We start from the raw sequence: 26,839 nt of genomic DNA, 5'->3' as shown, positions 1-26,839 counted from the left end.
TGCCGGAGTAACGGCGCTGAGACGCGCTCTGATTGGTCAGAAATCTCTGGAAGCGAGGCCGGGGTGCGCGCCGAGGAGAAGATGAGGAAGTTCTGGAAAGTTCTGGGAGTAAAGCTATAAATGGTTCCGGCACGGATCCGCTGGGTAGCCTGGAAATAACAGCGGGACTCAGGAGGACACGTTACCGCTGAAACCCGGCCGAGTTCGCCGAGCTTTGCACGGCTTTGCCGGAGTGGAGTGTCGCCATGGCCGTGGTGGGCTTTGACGTGGGCTTTCAGAGCTGCTTCATCGCCGTTGTGAAAAGCGGGGGGATCGAAACGGTGGCCAACGATTTCACTGACCGGTGCACTCCGTGAGTACCCTCAACAAAGCTGACTTCAGTGTGTGTGTGTGTGTGTGTGTGTGTGTGTGTGTGTGTGTGTGTGTGTGTGTGTGCAGTGGAGGACAGGCTGCTGTACAGTGCCTTTGCATTGGGAATGACGTCACGCCTTGTAATGGCGCTGCCCTGTCAACACTGTCAGCATGTGGAGATCACACACAGCTGGTGGACAGCAGATCTGACCACACTGGGTCACTCCCCCAGACCCACATGTATATGTCACTCCCCCAGACCCACATTAAGCTAATTCATTCATTCACCATATATACATATATATATATATATATGTATATGTATGTGTGTGTATATGTGTGTATATATGTGTATATATGGTGAATATATATATATATATATATATATATATATAGCTTGTATATAGTTATTATATAATATTGCTGCTTGTTCCACATTGCAAAAACATGAGCAACACTATTTTTAATACATTACCCATCATAAAAACATATATTGGCATAAAAGCTTTCAGACATAGCAAGCATTTGTCACAGCGAATTGTGTCCTCTGCATTTAACCCATCTGTGGTAGTGAACACACACACACACACACATACACACACACTAGTGAACTAGGGGCAGTGAGTACACACACCCCCAAAGCGGTGGGCAGCCAACTACAGCGCATGGGGAGCAGGCCTTGCTCAAGGGCCCAACACTGGCAGCTTGCCGAGCCTGGGAATCGAACCCACAACCCTGTTATCAATAGCCTGGCGCTCTAACCGCTGAGCCACCACTGCCCTATAACAAAAACACTGCATTGGCCTACATTACAGACCATTTTCATGAGCCTGACCCGAGAGGGCACGAGGAAAGTAGTTTAACTAATAATAAAATAATGTATCTTGAGGTTGGGCTAAACTGGATTTTAGAGTTTAGATTCTCTGCCCGAGCCCAAGATTTCCCACTGCTTTCCTTGTGCCCTCTTGGGCGGGCTCAAGAAAATGGTCTGTAATGTAGGCCGATGCAGTTTTATATAAAGCTATGGCGTGAGAATCACAATATAGCACAGTAACAGATCACACTGTGATGGTTAAAGATAAAACTTGGCCCTGCAGCGCTTTGTAACAAAAAATTGTTACTGTGTGTAACAAAACAGATTTCGCTAATTCAGACAAATCAGAATTGTAGTTACAAAGGTCAGTTTTAACGCTCTGCTCACTAATGAAAAGTGTTGGGTTTAAACCGGGCTTGGGCTTATAATGACATTTCAGGCTTAGACAGAACGTGCATGGGCTTGGGTAGGGTCGGGCTGGATTTTTTTTTTGGTCCTGTTGTGTATGACTTCCCCTTTGTGATTTAAAGCAACAGTACGTTATTATTAGGCAAAACACGTTAGTGTGACGGGGTGGTAAGCCAAACCGAGTGAAGCATGCATATATATATATATGTATATATGTATGTGTGTGTGTATGTATGTGTGTATGTATGTATGTAAGTATGTGTGTATATATATGTATATATGATTATGTATATGTGTGTGTGTATGTATATATATATAAATGCATGCTTTTTGTTGAAAAAAAAATTATAATAATTAAAAAATATATATAACATTAATTTGTTGATATTTTAGATGCATATTTGTCAATACAGACATGTAAAGATGTGCATATAGTAATGAAAAGCCATCAGAATTGGTATGCTGCTCTTTAGGAAATTAGTATTTTCTCATATCATATGGAAACATTTTGGGACATTTTGGGACATTGGGACATCCAAATGTCACCCGTTTTAGTAGAATGAAGTGACGTGAAGAAGTGAGTATCCATTACCTGATGCTACCTCATATACTTGATGTGACTATATACTGTCTATACTGTAGCTGTGTGCTATTCAGAGGCTTTAATGGTCTATAATGGCAAGGCTGTGCCTATCCTGTCTGCTCTCGGCCTAATTTAAAGCGAGGTTGTAATTCTCCCATGGAGTTTCCCAAGGATTCTGGCCTTGCTGTAATGATGTCAGCAGTGCTAACCTCTTTTAACACGTTCCCCATTTACAGAGCTGTCGTGTCGTTTGGCCCGAAGAACAGATCTGTTGGGAATGCCGCTAGAAACCAGGTAAGGCCTAGATAAGCACAAGGCCTATGTTTACACTCCAGTGCCACTGGGTCATGGGACACAGTAGCTGGCCCGTGCTTTACTATAAATAACGGTGACCTACTTATCCGTGTTTATGTAAGACAACACCTGAGATTTGTGTGTTCTGTCCCTTTCAGATTATTACCAATCCTGGCAGTACTGTGTGCAATTTTAAGAGGCTGCATGGCAGATTGTTTCAGGATCCCGTCGTTCAAGCAGAGAGGGCAAATTTACCGTATGATCTGGTACCGCTGTGCGATGACAGAGTCGGTGCAAAGGTAAACACTGGGGGTTGGATTTCCAGACATAAATCACAGCCTGAAAATTACAGTAGTGTAGTGGGAAACAATACTGCTTTACCTGAGGCAGACTAGGGTTCGGATCCCTGGCCTGGCAGGCGTCCTCATATAACGCTGCGGCCACCAGCTAATCTGTTAGCCCCAAGCTAACACACTACCCACAGCATATACCAGCATGCCAGTCACGATATGCTGGTAGTAGGGTTGTGGGTAACACCACCACCACCTTCTTCATGGCACTCTGGGGTTTGAATCCCCAGCCAGGCAAGCTCCCCATACAACACCGATTGGAGTCCTTCGATAAGACCACCTCCTTCCAACCTATAGACCTACAACACTGCTATCTAACAAAAATGAACCACTATCTGACACCAATCTTTACCTGTAAAATATTAATTAATATTCAGTACTGTATTTTTGAGAATTGATAAAGGATTGCAAAGCATAATATTGCAATACTTTGATGTATTGATATTTTTCATTATTTAAATGGAAGTCCTTTTGGATGAGAACTGCAGTCAAATGTTGTAAAATATCTCCTGGAAAACCATGTATCTCTATTCGTGCCATTTTTCAATTTCTTACATAATTCGAATCTGGCAGGTGTTCTTCACATCCATCATTGTCATGATAAATAGACCAATAGAAATGCTCCAAATGACTTCCAAAGAAAAAGCTAAGAAGGTGAAGTTAACATTTTACAGGATATGGCAATCGTTTTATTCTAGGCATTTCATCAAACAGAGCTGAGGTACCTGAATTTGCAGACTATAAATGGCATAAAGTCCCAACAGCAATGTGAAAGACTAGTGGAGAGCCTGCCAAGACTGAAAAGCTGTGATTGTCAGTCAAGCTTATTTCACCATAGTGATTTCTGAATGCTCTCAAAGTTCAGATATTAGAACTGTGTTTAAATCTGAATAATCATTTATTTACATTATAATTATTATCAACATTTCTTTTAATTATTTGAGCAGTTGTCATTTCTGCAAATAAATAAATAAGTAAATGCTCTAAATAGTAATATTTTTATTTGGAATTTAGGGGAAATGTTGTCCATGGGTTATGAAATACAATGCTAATGTTAATTTCCCTAAAACACACTGCCTAGAAATAGCAAAACCAGAGAAACTGACAATGTAGGGTGGTCTCTTATTTTTTTCTGGAGCTGTGTGTGTGTGTGTGTGTGTATGTATATATGTATGTATATATATATATATATATATATATATATATATATATATGGGTGACATTTGCTACTTATGTCTGAGGGGAGAGGGGTTGTCTCAGTCAGCTATAAATTTGGGTCTACATCAGTAAAATAACACTCACACACACACTCTCACACACTTATATGCAAGTTTTCATTTAACGCAAGCAAGAAAGGTTTCTTACGGACGACGCTCAGCTCATTGGCACAGTCAGGAACAACTTCAAGAGCTTTCAGTCGTTTACTATGCTAGTCACTGTCACTTTGTCAGACCCCCTCCGTGGACACTGTGGACCTCGGGAGTTGTTCTGAGTGCACAAGTCGACCGCATGCTTCCAGAGTTTCTGAAAGTTGCTATCTGTCCCGTTGCTAGTAGAGTAGAGACTCTGCTACTAGCTAAGCTCTTGCCTGTGGCATAATTTAAATTTGGTGACTGTAGCGCTTTCTGTAGTACATCGCTCTGCACGAGGACCCGTCGCATCAGAATGCAGGGAGACAAAAACTGAAAGTCAGTTATTGATGTCAGCAGGCTGCTAGCTTGCCCACCGACCCGCATATATCATGTTCTGATATCTCACTGAGTGTGCCAGCTATTGCGTCAAGGGTGGCAAGGATGCCTTTGAGTTCTCCCCTGATGTCGCCCATGCCTAATACTGTGTAGGTCCATTGCTTTTAAGTCCTGCATAGTAGACAGTTCAGCATTAGAGCTTTAGGGCCTTCAGTCCGTTATTTCAGTAGCCTCACACTGATCCCACTATGTATTCTACCTACAAAAGAATCAAACTGACCACAGGAATTTTACTCGGATGGGCAGAAGTCCACTCCTAGCATATGAAAGATGTACAGGCGATATTCAATAGGCCAGTTTCACAGAAAGAGATTAAGCCTAATCCTGGACTACAATTGTCCCTTTTATTGGATTAAGTTAAGTTGCACATAGATGTGCACACACACACACACACACACAGCTTGCCTACACACACACAGCTTGCCTAGTCCCTGTAGAGATGCACTGCCAATAGAATAGGACTCTGGAGCAGATAAACTTAAACATGACCCTATTGGCACCATGCTGTCTAATGCCAGGCGTGGGCTATAGAGGGGTATAAAGCCCCCCCAGCATTGAGCTGTGGAGAAGTGGAGGTACTGTGTTCTCTGGAATGATGGTGGTGGAGCTCCATCCAATACTTTAAGAATGAGTTGGGAAGTTGGTGATGAGTGAGGTGAGGTGGTGATCATCATCCAACATCCTGACCTCACTAACACTCGTGTCGCTGAATGCAATCAAATCCTCACAGAAATGAGCCTTCTTGCCTGGACAGTAGAGACAGTTACTCCAACTAAAGCAGGATGGGCTACTTTCATCTGCTCTCGAACACATTAGTTGATTGAGTGAAGCAGTCCAGCTATACATTGACCCAATTCTGTGTTTACCATCAATCTGCTGATTATGATTATGAGTCTGTGGCATCAAAATCAATCAACAGTGCTGAACAGAACCCAATCAAGGCTGGTTTGCTAATAACGGGGGCTGCTGTGGGAGAGTCGATGACTTATTATTATCTTTTAATGATTAATCAAATCTCCACGTTTCCATTTACCCAAATGTAGCTGATCAGCGTGGAACTGATTGCCAGAAGCTGTTTAATGTCGGAGGTTTCCTTCTTTGGCTTTGACCTTGAGCTACAGGGATAACGTCACCTGTCCCCTTCAAATAATATATATAAGCTGTGCTTATATGTACGTCAGTTTATTCGTAGATATTATCCAATTACACCATTCAGACAAAAGTATTGGGACACCTGCTTGTTGCATTGTTTCTTCTGAAATCAAGGGTATTTAAAGAGTCTATCCTGCTTTAGTTGGAGTAACTGTCTCTACTGTCCAGGGATGAAGCCTTTCTTCCAGATTTTGGATGAGCCTTGCTGTGAGGATTTGATTGCATCCAGTGACAAGTGCATTAGTGAGGTCAAGATGTTGGATTATGATCACCACCCCAGCTTAAAACTCCCCAACTCAGTATCCCAGATGTATTAGATGGAGCTCCATCCATCATTCCATCATTCCACAGTTCTTCCGTTGCTCCACAGCTTAATGCTGGGGGGCTTTACATTCCTCCAGCCTGGTATTAGGCATGGTTCATGGTCCCCCACCCCCACCCCCCCATCGCATGTGCTGCCTCCACACTACTGAGGGCGAAGCAATCAAGCCATTAGGGAAGCGCTGCACACCCAGCTTCTACATCCAGCACCACAGCAAAGCGATGTGGGGAGAGAACGCCATCTACCCACCTGCAGAGAGCAAGGCCAGTTGTGCTCTCCCGGGGCCTCGGCTGCCGATGGCTAGCGATACTCTGATCATAGTGACAGAGAGTCACTATTATTCTATTGGCAGTACTTCTATGCAGGGGCTAGACTAAGTGTGTGTGTGTGCATCTCTTTAGTAATAGGTGCAACTTTCATATTGAATGTATTAGTTTATCTGCATGAAGATCCTGGAGATGGTTTGTAGACGTTTTAAACCAATATAGGTTTTCTGTGATGTTTAGGTTTCATACTTGGAGAAGGAGCACCAGTTCAGCATTGAACAGATTACTGCCATGCTGCTGACTAAGATGAAAGAAACCGCAGAGGCCAGTCTTCAGAAGAAAGTAGCTGAGTGTGTCATCTCTGTAAGTTTTCTGGAAGATTCTCCCGCAGCTTTAAACACTGACATTTGGTGTGAAGATTTCGGGCTCAAAGGCGGCGCAAAATAATCCCTTCCTTTTCTCGTTGTCTAGATATTAACGCTGGTGCGGCACATAAACGCTAAAGTCTGTAAAACTTGTTGTCTTGTGCTGAAAATATCATGTGTAGGTTTTCCATATATGCCTGTACCGAACCCTGACAACCGGTACATCCCTCCCAGGTTCTCCCCAAGTTACAAATGTCTGCTGATTATACACCTCACACACTCTCACTCACAACTGTGCTGAACACCAATCAGACGGTTTGTGTTTTTTTTTTTGTTTTTTGTGCGTCTTTTCTTTTTCTTCTTCTTTTCCTTTGGCCATGCGAATGATTTTATCATGCATAGATCCCTTCATTCTTCACTGATTCAGAAAGGAGGTCTGTACTGGACGCTGCCAAGATTGCCGGCCTGAATTGCCTGAGGCTGATGAATGACACCACTGCAGGTATGTTAGGGATTCATTACACCCATCCTGCCAATTACTGTGCAAATCCCCTCCATCCTCCCCCTATCCTCCAACCAAATGTTCATGAGTCACACTGATATTCTTGCATCATTTGTTATCCCAGTGGCATTGAATTATGGCATATACAAGCAAGATCTGCCCGGTCCTGAAGTGAAGCCCAAGATTGTGTTCTTTGTCGACATGGGGCATTCAGCCTTTCAGGTGTCCGCCTGCGCGTTCAACAAAGGGAAGCTGAAGGTGAGCCACTGTTCTGAGAAAGCCGCACTAATCTCTTGTCCATTGTAGGGCTGAATGGATACTATGGCTATGTGCAAACCTGTAAGAATGCTTGGTCTTTGTCTAGATTGAAAGATTTTTAGATTTCTAGATTAATTTAGCTCCATTTCTAGGTTTCTTTTGTAGGTTTCTAGATTTGCCAAAGACAAACGATAGTTGACGATGAAGCTGCTGCACGTAATTACGATGTTGTTGTTGCTGCCCCCTCACTTGATCGATGATAAGAAGGATTTGCAGTCGCTTGTGTTTTCTTCATTTATATGGGCCGGTCTGAAGTAAGGTAACGCTACTGAAAGATGTGAAAAATGAGTCCCATTTCATGAGCTGTGAATTTGGTGTTTTTTGCATATTCAGAGCTTTCTTTAATAGCTGGCAAATGGTGGACAAAGCAAGATGAATGTGTGTAAATGATCACTGTTAGTAACAAACAGATTCAGCGTCCCTTTAGTTTTTATGTGGATGTTTGTAACTGCTACACGCTTTAAGCTAGCCACTCTCTGCAAGTTATCAAAATTGGCAATCATCAGGGGACCAAGCACTTTATATAAATTAATATATAAGTATTGGGCTGTAGTTTATTTCGAAAGGCCTCGGTTTATTATAGATATGCGGTTTCAGAAGAATTTTGACCTTTTGATTGGTATTGGTAGCATCAGATTTTTAACAAATTCCACATTCACATACTAAATTCCAAATTCACATACTAGAACTAGAACTTTTTTATTTGCATATAGGTGTTGGAAGTAATTACACAGGAACGCAGCAGACTTTCCATATTTGGAACTTTCCATATTTTTGACTTGGAAATGATGCTGTCAGATCCGGCTAAAATAAAATTGGGTTCTGAACAGGCCACGTTATTACTCACAATGTTGAATGATCATGTCTGAATGAGACCAAATGAGCTAATTTTTTATTTTGGTCAATCTGTGTATTTTGAGATGTAACTGTAAAGCATGCATGTTAGCATGTTAGGCCTACTAATCAGCCTTTGTGTTTCATATTACTGCGGCAAGAACCTGGAGATATGCATACAGGGGTATCTCCAACATTTTACAATAATACTAAAAAATTTTATAATAATAATAATAATAATAATAATATAAAGATATATATATAATATATTTTTTAAATATCTGATTTATCTGTTTTAGCTTAGCTTTAGCTGTTTTGAATTATATATTTCACAATTAGTATTTTTTCATCATACTTGCATAGGAAAAATAGCATACAAATGTAAAATGTGCATGACTTTTTAATGCAGTCAGAACAGTGGGATCTGAAGGCTACAGGTAAAACACTGCTATCTAACAGTCTGTGTTTAAACACAGCAGTCATGAACTACTGTCTGCCAACAACAATCTTTATTTCAAGTAATATTTTACATCCCTATTCATTTGGTCAGTCCTGTGGACCTTGTGTTTAGCTAATTCTTGTGTGTTTCCCACTCAAACACACTTTACAGTAGATGCTTATTAGTCATTCAGTTGAATAAGGTATGCTAGATGAGACAGAGACAAAACCAGGACTAGGATTTTGGACCCCCATGTTCTCATGTGAAGGGGGGTGCATTAAAACAAAAAAATAGACACCAGCTGGTTTGGCTGTGAAGATCAGATCTGATTTGGCTACAGAAACTCAGGATTGGGTCATGCCTAACATAAAGCCAGTAAGTGAAGAAATGGCACAACTATCTGATTTTAAAATGAGCTCTTTTGAAGCACCTAATTAAACCTCTTCAGTCAAGAAGAACATCTAAAAGTAGGTTATCCGGATCGAGGTGCTCCACAGGAAGAAGCACATAGCTAATAACATCACACAGTGTGAGTGAGTGGGTGCTGATTCAGGATATTTGTTTTAGGATCGGATTGGATTCATTCTTTTTCTTTTTTCATCCAGCATTTTCTGCTGCTATCGACTCCATGCCCACCTCCATCAATACAGAAATAGCATCTATAGTAAATACCCACAGTAAATCAATAACCCTTTAATGGCTATTTAAAAAGCTGCTATTTCTGCCTTTGGGTCGACTCCTGTCCGTTGATGTTGTGGTTTCTCATTGTTGTTGACAAGACCACCATATTCTTCGTTAGTGTTGGACACAGATGGAATTTGGCCTCCGCCTTTAACCTATTTTTTGCAGTGAACACACACACACAGTGGTGCAGGGACCACACATACTCAGAGCAGTGAAGGGTAAAGGTTAAAGGCCTTGCCGAGTGGCATCTTGCCGAGCCCGTGTATCAAACCCACAACTTTGTCATCAGTAGTCTGGTGCCCTAACCGCTAAGCCACCACTGGTTTTGGGGAACTCCATCCTGGATCTCCTCTCGTGTTCACCAAGAAGCTATTGCACTGCTACCTTTAAGAGAGAGTGGTACTTCCTTTATATAGTGACGACATGGCCGATCCGATGTGATCTTGACTGACTTGAGGAAATGCTTGAGTATTTACTAGGGCTGCGACTAACAGCTATTCCCATAATTGATGAATTTCAATGAATTGATAAATCAATAAAAGTAAAATCACGATTATTAGTCATTATTAGTCTAATTTATCATCTTTTGGCTGAATTATCTTTCCAACACCCCACAAGATTCGGGCACAGTAACAGACCTGCATAGTCAGATTTTACTAGAACAGCTGGTCATCAGCTACAACAGGCCTATCAAGTCCGATAGCAGCCTTTCTTTTGAGAAACAGCCACAGCTTTTCCAGAAACATCCTTCCACTGGAAAACAGACATGAACATCTTCCAAAAGCTCTGTTTTCAGCCTCTTAAAACACCGTATGGTCAGGAGGTCAGACAGAAAGACAGAGTTTCCACTGAGTATCAGCATCCTTGTGGGCGATCAGGTCCTTCAGCATTAGCAGCCCTGAGAACCAGTCAGTAGTATTTAGCCGCGCAGTTTAGACATAAATGCAGCTCATCCCTTCAGCCAACAGCGTTTAGTGTATTTGCTTAAACGGTGCTGAGGGTTCCTCACATTTCTGTTTTGGATGATCTCAGGCGCTTACACCTTATTTACAGTCCTTTACACATAATTTACAGTAAACCTTTTATTATTATTATTATTATTGTTATTGTTATTGTTATTATTATTATTTGTCTGTCAAATGTTTACCTTTTTCTCCCAAACTGGTACTGGCAATAATCCCACCTGTTCATAGCTCCCCCTAGCACTAGCATTGCTCCCAACTCTAGAAGGGTAAGGACTTAACGCAAGTCTCCTCTGATGCATGTAAAGCCAGCAACTGCCTTTTTTACCACTTACTGCCTCCACCACACCAGCCAACATCTCTTAGGAGGGACAATGGGAGAGGGAGCGCCATCTAGCCACCCGGAGAAAGCATGGCCAGTTGTACTCTCTTGGACTCCGGTTGCTGATGGCAAAGTGGCATGGCTTGGGATTCGAACGCGAGACCCCCCCCCTCCCCTGGGCTTTAATAGCAGTACATCAGGCCGCTGAGACCAACTGTAAACTTTTTAAATGGTTATAAAGTGAAGTTTCCTTATTTTTTTTTTTGTTTTTACATGAAGTAAATTTGACGTGCGAACGCCATAAAGCCAACTAATAACGAGAAAACGAGAATTACCAGCTCTTTTTGCAGGAGCAGCCCTAGTATAGAGTCGCTTTCAGAGTTAAATGGGACGAACCGAACTAATGTGAGACATCAGTGAGACGTTTTAAAGCAGCATTATGTTAGAATTTGCGTTTGTGGTGGTTTTGTTTTTGTTCCTGGGCTCCCCCTACAGTTGGGGAGTGTAATTCACATTTCACTTTTACACCACTGCTATAAACACAAATCACGCTTTCAGCGCCCCCTCGTAGACAGCTGTAAAATATACGTGTTGACAAGCTGAGAGCTCCAGAAGCAGCATCTGGAGGTAGAGAAGCATGTGGACCGAGGAGGCGGAGTAATGCTACAGGACCTTACACTAATATGACTCCGGTGGTGCTGCCAGTTCTGGAGAGAGGTTCTCCCAAAGCTCCATATAGTGCAGAAGCTGCTGTTATAAGGTACAGTTGCTGCATAGTCCGGTTTTAAGCTCTACTACACGGGTTAGCTAGCTGTGCCAAGGGGAATGACACATTTCTAAGCTTTTTGTCCAGAATGAATCCAGACCATGTCACCTGGAAATACCAACAGTTACTCCCTGTGCTCAGAGCCATTCAGCCCTAGCATGGAGGCTAGAGTCTCTTCTGTAGCCTGAAGATCAGACGGGTCAGTGTGTGCCTTTTTATTCATCTGCAGGTTCTCTCCACTGCTTTTGATCCGTATTTGGGCGGCAGGGACTTTGATCAGAGGCTGGTGGAGTACTTCTGTGCAGAGTTCAAGTCCAAGTACAAGCTGGATGTGAAGTCCAGGGTCCGAGCTTTGTTGCGGCTCCAGCAGGAGTGCGAGAAGCTTAAGAAACTGATGAGCAGCAACTCCACAGACATCCCTCTCAATATCGAGTGCTTTATGGATGATAAGGACGTGTCGGGAAAGATGAACAGGTACCGATCTCAGTAAAATCGCTGAATACTGTCACGTCTAGAGCATTTTGGGAAGCAATCACGTTGATGGTGCTCAGAAGTGCTTCAGCTCTAAATATATAGAATTGTCTGTCCAATTTATGTGACTGACAGATATGTAGCTTCCAGACGCAGCATTCATTGAACTCTGAGGATCTGGAGTTCTCTGAAACTGCTGCCAAATATAAAGATATTGCCTAATTTTAGCTTTGATACAGTGAAGAAGCAACAGGTTCCAGATAGGATTCTGTAATAAGCAAGTACAGAGAGTGCACAGGCATTAAACCTGCTGAACTCTAAGGGTTAAACTCTAGGTCTGATTTAGAGGGGTTCTTAATTCTGTTACTTATCTGAAAACAGCTATCACCTATGTTTTTTTCGGGCTTATTAATCCACTAATATTAAAAGAAATCAGGCTTATACACCATGTGGACAAAAGTATTGGGACACCTGCTGATTGCCTAGTTTCTTTTGAAATCTAGGGTATTAAAAAAAGAGTTTATCCTGCTTTGGAGTTGGAATAACTGTCTCCACTATCTAAGATGGCTTTATTAGATTTCGGAGCACTGCTGTGTGGATTTGATTGCATTCAGCAACAGGAGCGTTAGTGAGGTCAGGTTGTTGGATGATCACCGCCCCACCTCCTCATCCCCAGCTCCCCAACTCAACCCAAAAGTGTTGATTGGATGAAGCACCACCGCTCCACAGCTGTAGCCCACACCTGACATTAGGCACAGTGCCAGTAGATGGAGGTCCATGTTCGTGTTTATCTGATCCAGAATATTCACTATTCTGTTGGTCGTACTTCTCTACAGGGACTAGACAAGCTGAATGTGTGTGTGCATTTGCACATCTGTGTCAGCAACTGGTGTAACTTAAAAATGCTGATAGCATCCATTACAAGTATTGCCAATAGAATAGGACTCTCTGGAGCAGATAAACATGAACCTGTTGGCACCATGCTGCCTAATGCCAGGCGTAGGCTATAGAGGGGTGTAAAGCCCCCCAGCATTGAGCTGTGGAGCAGTGGAGGAACTGTGTTCTCTCTGGAAGGATGGTTGGGGTTTAGGTGGTGATCAATCAAATCCTCAATGCTCTTGCAAAATCTAGTAGAAAGCCTTCTTTCCTGGACAGTAGAGACACCTACTCCAACAAAAGCAGGATATGCTCTCTGTATATTCTTTTTAATACCTTGGGTGTCCCAATACTTTAGTCCATATAGTGTCCCAATACTTTAGTCCATATAGTATACTGCTGACGTCTACAATGAAAACGGTCATTGCATTTGTCTGTATGCAGGGCCACGTTTGAGGAGCTGTGTGCTGACCTGATCGAAAGAGTGACCGTTCCTCTCGTGGCCGCTCTGGAGCAGGCTCAGGTGCAGCTGCAGGACGTCAGCGCGGTGGAGATTGTCGGAGGAGCCACGCGCATCCCTGCTGTAAAGGCCCAAATCAGCAAATTCTTCAAAAGAGACGTGAGCACAACGCTCAATGCGGACGAGGCGGTGGCCAGAGGCTGCGCTTTACAGGTACGGAGACGTTCCTCCGCATGGCTGACAGCGAGATGAGCTTTTGAGGCCCCTGTGGAAATCAGTCGCTTGTTATCTGCAGTTTGGCAGTATGAGGACTTGAGCTGCGAGATCAAAGGGAGGCTGTGTCGCATTAAAATTCCGAATCAATCCAAATGTGAATCGACTTATCTGGATATGAAAGTGTAACAACTCGTTACCCAGTGATTAAAGACTGCCAGAGAGATTAGAAAGCGTCCGGAAAATGCAGGGAATGTGCTATGATGGGTTGGGAAGCAGGAGAAATACTGTGGGCCAATTGCTTAAATCTTAGTTTTATGGAAATGCAGCCATCCACGAGTTCCATTTTATTTATTTATTTATTTATTTTTATGGCTCACGACCCAACGTTCAGAAGTAAGGCGCTGAGCAGTCCGGTGGATCATGCATTTTCAGCCTAATGACCGCCTTCCCTTCCTTTCCACAGTGCGCCATGCTCTCCCCTGCATTCAGAGTGCGGGATTTCACCATCACAGATGCTATCCCATTCCCCATCTCTCTCTCCTGGAGCAGCGAAGCAGATGAAGCCAAACCGTAAGTACAAAGGCTCGCAGAGTGCGGGAAAACACTCCTGAAGCTCACAGTAAGAAAGAAAGCCAACATGCTAATTTCCAGATTCATATAGATGTCTTAATTGGCAAGTGAGGTATACAGCTGCTGGAGTGGAAGGTATATGCTGTACTCGGTGCCGTGCTCACCCTGTTTTATAATTGTTCTCTTCCTCCAGTTGTCATGAGATATTTGGCAAGAACCACCCCTCGCCATCCTCCAAAGTTATCACATTCCACAGGAATAAACCCTTTGTTCTGGAAGCTTTTTATTCAGATCCTGGATCCCTGCCATTCCCTGAGGCCAAGATTGGTGAGAATCACACAATTATATAAGAGGAAAAAAATGTTTCCTTCTCTTTTTTTTCTTCTTTTCAGCAGCCTGTTAGAACTCCTCCTCAGACAAGTTTCAATAAATCCCGAGCTTAAGTAAAAGTCTGTCGAAAAAAAATTCCATTGGCAATCCAAGAACGGGGGGATAAAGTAGGAGAGTCTTTATTTGGGGAACAAAATTTCAAAGTGAAAGTCTCTCAGTGTGTCTCTGCACTGAACACTCTTCAATAAAAAGGTGTATGAAGATACTTTTCATTAGTGCAGGATCTTTAGATCACTAAGAAGGTTCTTCTAAGCATTTTCGTGGTTCTTCACACCCAGAGTTCATTACAAAAAGAAAATGTGTATTTTTTCTTTTGATGGCTTTGTCTGTGACTTCGCTCGGAGAACCTTTTGTGAGTATGACAAACCTGTAAGCTGAGCCTTTAAGAGGGTCTTCACACCAACAGTTCTTCGATGGCGTCACTCAAAGAACCTCACATATCTCTCTTACACTTTTTCAATTTTTACAATTTTTAAAAAAAGATTTTGTGGAACCAAAAGTGGTTTGTCTGTGCCTTAGGAACCTTTTGCAGACATGAGGTATTTCTGGAACCAAAAGAGGTTGTTCAGTGGCATCACTCGAAAAACCTTTAAATTGATAACACATCTTTCAAGATCAAGAGAAGGTTTGTTAAGTGTTTCTGACTCATTTCACACTCCCCAAACCGAAGGTGGATCTTCACTCAAAGAACCTTTAAATTAGTAAAGAACCTTTAGAACAAGAAGGTTCTCAGAGCCTTCTCTTGATCTTGAAGGTTCTTTCCACTCTCCAAAAACTCCATAAACATTCTTTGGTTCTTTACTGGACCAAAGGTGGAGGATCTTCAATGGCATCAATCAAAGCAAAAACGTCTGTGAATGAAGAACTTTTTATAATTACATCAGGAAAAGGTTCTTTAAATTTTTTACAGGTTCTTCACACTCACGCCTTATTACCGTTTTTTTTGTTTGTTTTTTGATAAAACCAAAAGTGGTTTGCCTGTGGCTTTGCTCAGAGAACCTTTAGTAAGTGTGAGCCATTTTAAGGTTCTTCAGTCACATTTACAATAATTCTTTGGTTCTTTATGGAGCCAAAAGAGGTTCTTCAGAACTTCTAAAGAACCTATAAATTGATAAACCTTTCAGAATCAAGAGAAGGTCCTTTTGATTCATTTCACTCTCCCTTACAAACATTCTTTGGTTCTTTACCAAACCAAAAGTGATCTTCAAGATCTTCAATGGCATCAACCAAAGAAACGTCTGTAAATGTGAAGAACCTTTTAATTAGTGAAGAATCTATATATTAGGAGAAGGTTCCTCAAGCCAAAAGTGGTTCATCCGTGGCTCCGCTCAGAGAACATTTTGTGAGTGTGAAGAACCTTTAAATTGGTGAAGAACCTTTTAATCAAGAGAACCTTTTAAAGGTCCTTCACACTCACACATCTGTATTCTGTATTCAGAAATAGTTTTGCTATGGCATCACTCAAAGAACCTATAAATTATTAAAGAACCGTTTAGATTTGTGAGGAGTTCTTATATCAAGAGAAGGTTCTCTTAGCTTTTAAAAAGTTCTTCACACTCACATTTCTGGTTTACAAAAATTCCTTGGTTGTTTACAGAAACAAAATGGGTTCTTCAATGGCGTTGCTCAAAGAACCTTTAGAACAAGAAGGTTCTCTGAGCCTTCTCTTGATCTTGAAGGTTCACACTCGCACATCTATATTACAGAAATTCTTTACTTCAAACATTCTTGGGTTCTTTACCGAACCAAAAGTGGATCTTCTGTGGCATAAATCAAAGAAACTTCGGTGAGTGGGCAGAACCTTTCATTTGTAAAGATGCTTTACATCAGGAGAAGGTTCTTTAAGTTTTTAGCAGGTTCTTCACACTCATGCTTTATTCCTTTTTTTTTTTTTGATGGACCCAAAAGTGGTTCTTCTATGACATTGCCCAAAAAACCTATTGTCAAACCTTTATTTTTAAGAGTGTACCACTTCTCAGTGATGTGCCCGTACCGCTCCTCAGGTGAGTATAAAGTGCAGAATGTCCAGGCCCAAGACAGTGGCGAGAAATCAAAGGTGAAGGTCAAGATTCAAATAAACGCCAGTGGCATCATGAGTGTGTCCTCAGCCACCATGGTGATGAGGGTCAGTGCTGCAGATGTAGAGGGGGACCTTGGAGAAAACACCACTGAGGAGGTCAGCACCCAAGACGGCCTGGACAGCGTTGATGGACTGGTAGGTGTTATGTGTTTCCTCGTGGTACCATGTTTGGCATATGCTTTGTTTTGGTGCTGAACGAAATCCTAAGCTCAGTTCAGTCTTCAGATGGATTTGTGAGGTGGGGTTTCATAGGGCGTTGTTCTGTTGTGCTCAGGGATTTGAATTTTATGGCCTGACCAATATATTAACCAGTTAACCAGTAACAGCACAATTCCTGCTCTCAAAGGGCTCTAAGGTTGTTTTCAGACTAAGGTCTGAACCAAGGTTGAGGTTTGTTACATTGAAAGTTAAGAAAAGGTCTTTTTCCTTTTCTTCCCATTAAAAAGCTCTAAAACACATCAGAAGGTCCAGCATGTTTTATTTATTTGTTGTATTTAAATATCAGTTTTCTCTCCCAATATCAACTGAACTCCTGCAAAAGCCTGGCTTTACCACACTATATGGACAAAAGTATTGGGACACCTACACATTAAACCCATAGGCATTATTACTCTGGAGCTGGTCCTCCTTTGCTCTAAGCTCTGACAGCAGCAGCAGGTCTGGAGCTCTGCTGCAGTTATTGAGTCAGTTGGAGGCTTTTCTGCACTCTGCTCTGAGCTCAGCACTCGGCCCTGACCCCGCTCTGTAGCTCTACATGGTCTGACACTCAGTGGCTCCTCCTAAACACTTTCGCTGTTCAATAATACCACTCACAGCTGATTGTGGAAGTGGAAATTTCACCAGCTGACTTGTACTATTACAGAACCACGCTGGAGTTCAGTGAGCTCTTTAGAACCACCCAGTCTTTCACTAATGTGTGGAAGAAAGGCAGACTGCATGGCTAGGGGCTTGATTCTATACACATATGTGGTAATGGCACTGAATGAAACTGAACTGAATTCAATTATTAAGAGGTGTGTCCCAGTACTTTTGTCCATATGGTGTTCAGTGTTCAGTCTGGGAGTCAGCTTTGGGATTGGAACCCACAACCTCCCAGTTGCTGGCCACCCAACTAACCAACCTAAAACCATTGACCATCTGAAATGTTACCTGGTATTAGATTAGACAGATAGTCAAGATGCTTCTATGAGGGTGACAGTGGGCAAACTACAGCCAGACCTGTAGAGAAGTGTAGGAGTTAAATGTGAATGCATTAAAAATGTAAGTCCGCTGCTTGGGACTGTGATTCTAGGACAAGACACAGGAGACAAATGATCATACCCCGCTAGACAGCGAAAACCAGCCCCAATGTCCCCCCATGGATAAAGCGCCGAATCTTAGACACTCACTGGGCGTAAGTGAGCTCCATCTCTCACTTACAGCTTAGTGACCCAGCGTGTTTGAGAGATGTGTGTGAGTGTGTGTGTGTATGTGTGTGTCTGATATATTTAATAATTTGTCATTTTGATCTCTCTGTGGCTGACATGCATATATTATCTAATTTTGGCGTACAGAGATGCTGTACGAGTACACTAATGCACGTTGTGTTCGTTTTCTCGGCAGCAGAACGGAGAGTTCACCAGCCAGCCCCCCAACGCGAAAAAAGCCAAGATGAAGGTCAAACATGTGGGACTGCCTATCGAGGAGAAAATTACTCTGCAGCTCCCGAAGGATTGCCTTAACACTCTGATAGAGCTCGAGGTAGCGTTTCATTTCTGTTTTTTCTCAAGATTAGATGTGGCGATGAAAGAAAGCCAGACCCATCCCTTTGATTTATTTTTTTTGTTGTAGCTCCTTTCTTGTTTATGAGTTTATGAGTATTGAAAGTTTTGGGTATTTTGATGTATCTGTTGTCCTCATAATGGCGAATAGTGCTTGGTCCCCGATGATTGCCACTGAATGCCAACAATAACAGTTTGGACATTTTAACCTTTTTTCTATCTATTATTAAACTCTAATAATAAACTGTTGAAACAAGAAAAATAATAATACTATATAAAATTAACTTCACCACTTTCTCCCTTTTGTGTAACATCATCTTAGTTTGGATTGGTGCATACAAATTCAATCCTGTATCTGTAGGTTGGTTGAATAACAATGATAAACGGCTGCTGTACTGTGCTTTGGGGGGAGAGAAGGGATCAGAATTCTCCACCCCACTTCCCAAAATGAATAAAACTCATCAAATTTACATCTACATTAAAGACGTTTAGCAGAGGTTCTCGTCCAGAGCGACTAATAGAAGTGCTTTACTGTTTACAAATATCTTTAGTTGGTTTGAAATGGCTAGGATCCAATGTACACGATGCATAATAATGGTTTATTTATCTCTTAAAACAGCATGATTTTGTTTGCTAGTATGGAAAATTGCTATTGTTTTATAAGGATTTTATAAAAAATAATAAAAAAATTATTTTATCCAGTTTATCCAGAAGAATTAAGAGACAGTTCTGCATGATAGAGAAATGCTTTTTATTTTAAAAATAATAAAAATACAAAAGAAAAAAAGGAACTGTCAGTAGAAAATGATTTAGGTAGATATTGTCTAAAAGAAAATTGAAATAAATCAACATAATATATATAATAATTTAAATGTTATCTATCTATCTATCTGTCTAATATATATATATATATATATAACACACACACACACAGGAATTTAATAAGGCACAGTTTTTATAGTAGACATCAGCCAATATAAGCAACAAGCTGTACATAAACTATATGGACTAAAATAGAAGAATTGATCCTGCTTTAGTTGGAGTAACTGTCTCTACTGTGCAGGGAAGAAGGCTTTCTACTAGATTTTGGAGCTGGAGCATTGCTGTGAGGATTTGATTGCATTCAGCGACAAGAGCATTAGTGAGGTCAGGATGTTGGATGATGATGATCACCACACCACCTCATCTTCCCCAACTCCCCTACCCATCCCAAAAGTACTGGATGGAGCACCATCCACCATCCATCATTCTAGAAAACACTGTTCTTTCGCTGATCCACAGCTGGGGGGCTCTATACCCCTCTAACCCAGAATTGGCGCTAGGCAGCACGGTGCCTATAGGTTCTATATTTAGAGTCCTATATTTGCACATCTGTGTCAGCAATACGTGCAACCTAAAGTAGCTGAATGCATTCATTAAAAGGGGTGTCCATAAACATTTGGACATATAATATGTACATAGCATTATTGTGTCTTTATTGATATTTGCACTCTCTTATGCTCTTATCTCTCTCTCTCTCTCTCTCTCTCTCTACCTTTCTCTTATCAAACTCAGAGCCAAATGATCCAGCAGGACCAGCTGGAGAAGGAGAGGAACAATGCCAAAAATGCAGTGGAGGAGAACGTGTACTTCTATCGACACAAGCTGGAGGGTCCCTATCAGACGTTCATAAGCGCTGAAGTAAGCTGACCAGGCTGCCATAATATTTTTTGGGCTACTTTTCCATCACTGGCAGAGTCATGTGTTTGCTCAACAAGGCCACTTTTTCCCTTTCTGCTCAGAAAGGGGTAAAGAGTGATTCTTGATGATGGCACTCATTTTGAAATCGTCCTCTGAGTTCCATTTATTACCAATTGTGTTGAGTCTCTGAGGAAATCCACTTTTCTAAATGGTTCCCTTAGCGGTTTCATAAAGGGTACAAAATCCCGAGTCTGGTGTTTAATCTTGGCAGTTTATTTAAATGGAAAATAGATTCGCGGCACAGTCTTGTCTTTTTCGATTTCTTTCAGGAGCAGCAGAAGTTCTTTGAACTTCTGAATCTCACAGAGAGTTGGTTATATGATGAAGGAGCAGACCAAGACAAGCAGACGTATCTCCACAAACTGGAAGAAATCCACGTGAGTCATAAATGTGCAAAATGCACATCCGTTAGTGACTTATTTAGCCTCCCCCGTGTCACTCTTAAACGCATGTGACACTAATGTGTGTCTGAGACTTTCATGCAATTTGCTTTGTCCCCTCAGAGCAGAATGGAGTGTCTTTCTGCTGTAGCGTTAGCCTGCCCCCATTAGCCCCGAAGAGTAAGCACAGTGCGGTGTTTTAATACACTTGTAGAGTTTTGACAGCATGCTACGTTTGGCATGTGGTGCTCTTGGAGGTTTAAAGTCTGGAGCCACTCGCGCTGAGCTTTCTTAATCCCACTGCAGCTCTCGCGGCACAGCACGCTAATTGCTTGCTGTGTACTGCAAACCCAACCAAGGTTTTCATGTCTGCAAAAGCAGCGAGGCATAACGCCACATTGTTTTCTGCTCCACAGAAGCTGGGCATGCCTGTTAAGGACAGATACCAGGAGTCTGTGAAGAGACCCAAGCTGTTCGAGGAGCTCTCAGCCAAAATTCAGAAATACAGTACAATCATGGAGGAGTATAAGAATGGGGTGAGATGCTTTTGGCATTTTGAACAGTGCTCTTGAGTTGTGGAGCTGAGGAACTGCAGCTTGAGTTTCCTGTGACCAACCAGAAGCAGAAAGGCTCTTGTGTATAAAGGCTCAGGCTTTTAATTTCTCTAAATAATTCCCTGTGGCCGGTTAAACAGTTCAGTTCTTTTTTTTTTATTTTATTCAATTTTATCCAAGAAGAAAATAAAGCATTTCCGTATTTCTAATTATCCATTCTTGAGGAGGTCTCTGCCCGTCGGTAAAACTCTGCTGTTTTTAGTGAGCTTTGGGTATAAAGTTATACATATTTATTAGCCATTTCTCTGCCTAACAAACTCATGGCAGGGTGTGAAAGCCAAGTCGACAAGCACAGCAACTGAATGAATGATGTGTCCCTTTTATGGGTGTTGGTTTTATGTGAGGTTTTCAATTTAGGGCAACTTCGAACTGAGGCTGCTTCTGTAATAACGGCATGATGGCAGATTAGGTTAAGCCAGGGATACGCTACATGACCGGTTCTCAGCCTGCCTCGGTCTGTGCTGGTTGTCTGTTATCTGCATTTGTTTTTGTCAGTCAGAGTTTCGACAGTTTAGAGAGACTCGATTTCTGGCCTCTCGAACGCAGTATATCACGGAGTATACTGACGAGCAGCTCAGCCTGAACAGGTCCCGTCAACAGCCAATGAAAATTGAGCATGGAAAGCGAGTTTTTTAAGGAAAGCTTTTTTCTATTTTAATTTGACCTTCCACCTTAAATCATGCAGCAGCTGACTCTTCCCATCCACGTCCTCACCCCTACACCCAAAGCTTCAAAAGAAATGTTGGCGTGTACGGTTCTGTTCAGCAGCAGGTTGAAGTCGTATAGTGGATAGTCCGTAAGCGTGAGAACCATTTTTTTCATACTCTGCTACAACTTGTAAATGTCTTGTAGTGAACCCGAGGCTTTCGCTACCTTACAAGCACTCAAATCTTGCCAAAAGTTTGCAAGCAGCTTGGTTTGCTGTCCTTATCTCACCGCTCAGCTAAACCAATAATAAATAATAAATAAATAAATAATAAAAATATAAGATATTTAATTTAGCTAAAGAAGCATTTACAGAATAACTCCACAGCACAGTTGGTTTGCTAGTTGTTTTGGGTTCTGATTTCAATACAATTCTTAGAAAATGAGCTGAGCTTAGGACAGTATAAGAGGTTTATGCTTTGCTTGAATTGAGAAAAGCCACAGTGTTTAATATGATTTTTTAAAATATTTTATATATTATAATATATCATAATATTTAGTTCTTTAATTTTTAAACAGTGCAAGTTAACAGACTCTAAACTAGACAACAGAAGGTAGCTTTAACTCTCTATTCAATATTCCAAATATATATGCCATCATGCCAAAACCTAGTAAACTCCTTTTGTGTTGTTCACTTATTATTATTTTTTTACGTAATTTGAATCTGTTTTTCTTTACCTTGTGTCAAAATTTCATGATTAATGGTCCAATAGAAATTCTCCAAAATTACTTTTTACATTGACTTTCATTTAAAGTTTTTTTTCCTTCTCCTGTAAAACTGCAATTATTGTATCTGCATGACGATATACTGTAAGTAAGTAATGTACCGTAGTTATTTATTTATTTATTTATTTATTTTTAAAGTAAAGGTAAAAAGGAGCACATATTTGTCACTGTACAGTGTACAGCGAAATGTGTCCTCCGCATTTAACCCATCTGGTAGTGAACACACACTCACACACACATGTGTTAGGGGCAGTGAGTACACACACACACCCAGAGCGGTGGGCAGCCAACTCCAGCGCCCGGGGAGCAAAGAGGGTAAAGGGCCTTGCTCAAGGGCCCAACAGTGGCAGCTTGCCGAGCCCGGGAATCGAACCCACAACCCTGTTATCGACAGCCCGGAGCTCTAACCGCTGAGCTGAGCTCAACAGTTACTTTATCTGATTCCAGATATGGTTGCTACATATTAAATACACAGCATAATGGATATTCATTTTACTATAGTCTACAGCTATCTTTATCATTCTAAACACATTAAAATTCCTTATTTTTATGTATTGTATAATGAAATAAACTAATATTAAAATTAAGTGGACAATAAATTATATCATATCATGACATTTCCATGATGCATAATATGTACCACAATATTTTGATACAGACAAAATGCACGATCAATGCCATATGTGAAACACTGCTGTTATAAGAACCTCACAAAATCTTTGTAAAAGTATTGATTAATAAGCTCTTTATAGCAATAGTAATAGTAATATAGCAGTAAAAAGTAATATAGCATTTATATCACCCCCCCCCCAAACACACACACACACACACACACACACACTTTATATATTTTGTGCACATTGCAGTTATCCCTATCATCAACTGCATCTTACTTACCAGTCTAATTACAGTAATTGATCGTTTCACGTCATCAATGACAGGTTTTGGGAACATTTGTTTGCGCCTGGTTTATCAGACAAATGCATCCGCTTTGTTTATTCTGAGCTGCCTTTTGTAGCCTCTAATTGAAAACAGCTATTTCCAACCATGTAATGGCTTATTTTCTTGTTTTCTTGTCCTGAAAGCAGCAAATTATATTCTTTTTAAAATGGACAAATTATACCTTGTATAAAATTGATCAGCGCTGAAGTAAATCAGGGAGTCAGAGTTGCGTTAGGAAAGTGAGGAACATCTCTAACCCTCTGATCTTTCAGAGCGAAGGCTACATGCACATTGATGACCCAGACATGGAGAAGGTGAGGGCGTGTGTGAGCGAGACACGTACATGGATGACCACCATGAAGGACTCCCAGGAGTTGCTCAGCCCTGAGGACGAGCCAGCAGTTCACAGCACTCAGATCTACGAGAAACTACAGGTGAGAAAAAAGCTCTCACATCTACAGCTACTCTTTTTATGAGTGGTGCAGCTGTCTGAACATTTGCCCTATCGTTGGAAAATCGCCAGTTTGATCCCCAGTAATGCCACGGCCATCTGTGGCTGGAAATCCAGGAGAGCATAATTGGCCTCGCTCTCTCTGGGTGTGTAGGATGGGCCTCATCCCTCAGCTTATTGCTCGCCAAAGCAAGTGGTGTTCTCCAAGTATGTTGAGCCTCAGTGATGTTGCGTCAGTGACAGTTGCTCTTAGCTTGTTGACGTTGTGTGATTGGAAAACCTACTAGCAAATGGGTGCAATCTCTCAACTACTATGTTACCGGTCAAATGTTTTAGAACACCTTTAAGCACTTCAGGTCCAGTTAATAACTGTTTCAAAGGTAAGCAGTAAACTGCCAGAGCTCTTAGGGAGAAAATGAAGTAAATAACTGAAATATAATGTAAATTGTAAAAAAAAAATAATAATAATAGGTAACAATTTCCTTTGAAAATTTAATGCAAATGATTAACAACCCCTTTATCTATATAAACCAGTGCTGGAGCAAACTGTGTTAGCACAGTATTTACACCACTCCTCTGGACTGGACCCTCATAATGACTAAAAAAAGACACCTAACACAGGAACACACAGATAGAGCATTGTAGCTCCTAAAATTGGAGCTCTTACCTTTAGAGAACTCCAGATAAAGCCAGAATGTGGTGAGGACAGTTTCCTACACCTCCAGAAGACTCTGGATAAAACTGAAGAGGTCTGGTACAGAAAGAGGGCTGACACCCTCAAATCCTCAACAGCACCAGAAGACCAGTTTCTGAGAGTCAGCAGCAGCACCTTGTGTGATCGACAGCTCACATGACGACACCCTGTAGCTCAGCAGCTCAACACTGGCCTAAGGCTCAGTTTCAGCTGTGAAGAGAAGACCTGGAGCTGCAGGTTTGACTGCAGGTGTAGTGGCTGTAAGACCACTCAGGTCTGCCTGTGCCGTGCAAGACTTGGAAGTGTTCTAAAACTTTTGACTGATAGTTTTTTAAAAAATGAAAAGACTTGCAAAGCCTTTATTAAGCTCTGCTGAACCATTAAAGCAGGAATGCATTGGACTGAATAATGAATAATTCCCATGTTTGTTCTCGCCGGCAGACTCTGCTGAATGTGTGTGAGGAGATTGTTTCCAAACCCAAGCCTAGAGTGGATTCCCCCGTTGAGGAGAGCATGCAAACGGAGTGTGGCGTTAATAAGAAGAGCGCAGAGGACGTAACCATGGAGTACAGTGATATCTTACAAAATGGAGAGAGAAGCTGCAACGAAAGAGACTGAAAGAATGAACTTGCGTAAATGTCATCAGTCGATACACAGGCTTTCAAAGTCCCCTAAGTTCTAGGTATTAATCAGGTAAGCGTTACCCAGGAGCTTACTTGGCTATTATTTTTACCTAGTACTTACTTGGTACTAGGTAATTATTTGAAGTGCCATGATAGTACATTAATAGCTCATACATAGAGTGGTATGTGTAGTGTCTGTGAACTCTCTGAAACTGACACTTACTGTAACTTTACTGTTATTTTTTGGCAGTCATGTCATAGTAAATGATGAAATTAACTGGTAATGTTAATTGCCCAGGTTCAGTTCATAGACAGGTACATCATATACTTTCAGTGTAATATAAACTTTCTGTGGCACGTTTTGGCAATTCTTTTTGCTGTGTCCCACTAGGGGTGGGCAATATGACCGTACTGAATCGTATTGTGAGTGATATTTTGTTATCGTGATTCACAATATGCTTTTATGAGCAATAACGTTGGTGCTTTAAGAACACTGACCAACAGCATGTTTCATTAAGTATGGGGGAGTATTTGAATAGTAGTTTTTTTTATAATTCTGCTGCTGCTGATGCATTTTGTCTAAATATTGTGTATTGTTAAAATGTAATTTTTTTCCCCCATATCGCCCACCCCTACATTTCAATCTTCTACTTTTCAAATAATTGGAGTGCATTTCTGATGTATTATGAATTAAATCCTTTTTCTAGAACCTGTTTTCGGAGTTTCAGTGTACTGGACTTACCGTACTTAACTGTCTGGCACTTTCAGGTGTCCCCATTTGACCATTTTGTCGAACTATGTAATATCGCTTTTTTTTTTTTTTTTGTCCGCTCCACTCTTCTACTATTCTGAGGTATTTACTACAGTACGTTTTCCTTAAAATCTAGAACTACTAACCGTACTTAACTGTCAACTGTCAATTTCAAGTGTTCCCATTTTACCTTTTTTCCTATCTACATAATATTGCAAATAATAATTCCACTCTGGGCTATTTATTACATGTTCTGCTTAATATCTAGAACCTGTTTGGAATTTCAGTACACTTCACTTAAATTAATTTGACCCAAAACAGTCACGCAGTACTGCAGAGTTTCTATCACACTCTAAACCAGCTTACAGCTAGAACCTTTTGGCCATTTCAGCATAATTTAGTTTAGCCATCTTGCAGCCTAGCGTCATTACCCAAAGTAATTACCTTGTAGTGAGTTCGGGAGGTAGTTCCATACACATCCCTGGTTAACTCCTCAAAACCTAGGGGACTTTGAAAGAAAGCATTGCTGAGAAAGTGTTTCGACTCTCATTTGAAAAATGATGTTTGATGTGTTACCTTGGTTCTGTACCTATACAGTGGTTAAGACTGTACCTGGGTGTCTGTGTATGTTGATTTTTGGCATGTTAGCCATTTTGTTCGATGTTTATTATGTTTGTTGTTAATTTATCGTTGACACCGACACACCGATCACTTGCTTTACTGATTACATTTATTTTTTTGCAATTGCTCTGCATTTTTAGGGCTTTTCTTTTTTGTTGTGTATAAAAATCAGTCCAGTAAAACTCTTCAGAAAGCATGTCTTATATCTGTGTGTGTTCTCCACAAGCAGAAATAAAACACCAGTAGCTCTACACCCCTCTCTCTTTCTTCCTTTCTTGTCTGGGAATCT

At 41.3% G+C, this 26,839-nt stretch overlaps 1 protein-coding gene across 2 annotated transcripts; it reads left to right on the top strand.

Annotated features, from left to right (window-relative positions):
- Positions 1 to 58: 58 nt before the first annotated feature.
- hsph1 (heat shock 105/110 protein 1) lies at positions 59 to 26,801 on the top strand. 2 transcript variants are annotated; one of them, XM_072691483.1, is made up of 18 exons: positions 59 to 352; positions 2,393 to 2,450; positions 2,609 to 2,749; positions 6,529 to 6,651; positions 7,056 to 7,155; positions 7,280 to 7,413; positions 11,710 to 11,954; positions 13,272 to 13,500; positions 13,967 to 14,073; positions 14,267 to 14,400; positions 16,467 to 16,678; positions 17,835 to 17,936; positions 18,149 to 18,283; positions 19,858 to 19,983; positions 20,313 to 20,420; positions 20,840 to 20,959; positions 23,683 to 23,844; positions 24,997 to 26,801. In XM_072691483.1, exons 1-18 carry the CDS (start codon positions 246 to 248, stop codon positions 25,171 to 25,173), a joined length of 2,520 nt encoding a protein of 839 aa, XP_072547584.1. In that variant the 5' UTR covers positions 59 to 245; the 3' UTR covers positions 25,174 to 26,801. The 2 variants fall into 2 exon arrangements, with proteins under 2 accessions (XP_072547584.1, XP_072547583.1); XM_072691482.1 differs by having other exon boundaries at positions 18,146 to 18,283.
- The last annotated feature ends 38 nt before the right edge of the window (positions 26,802 to 26,839 follow it).

Source organism: Salminus brasiliensis, chromosome 11, assembly GCF_030463535.1.
Source record: "Salminus brasiliensis chromosome 11, fSalBra1.hap2, whole genome shotgun sequence".
Taxonomy (NCBI): domain Eukaryota; kingdom Metazoa; phylum Chordata; class Actinopteri; order Characiformes; family Bryconidae; genus Salminus; species Salminus brasiliensis.
Note: the sequence above shows the minus strand (reverse complement) of the source record. Positions and strands in the feature narration are given on the sequence as shown.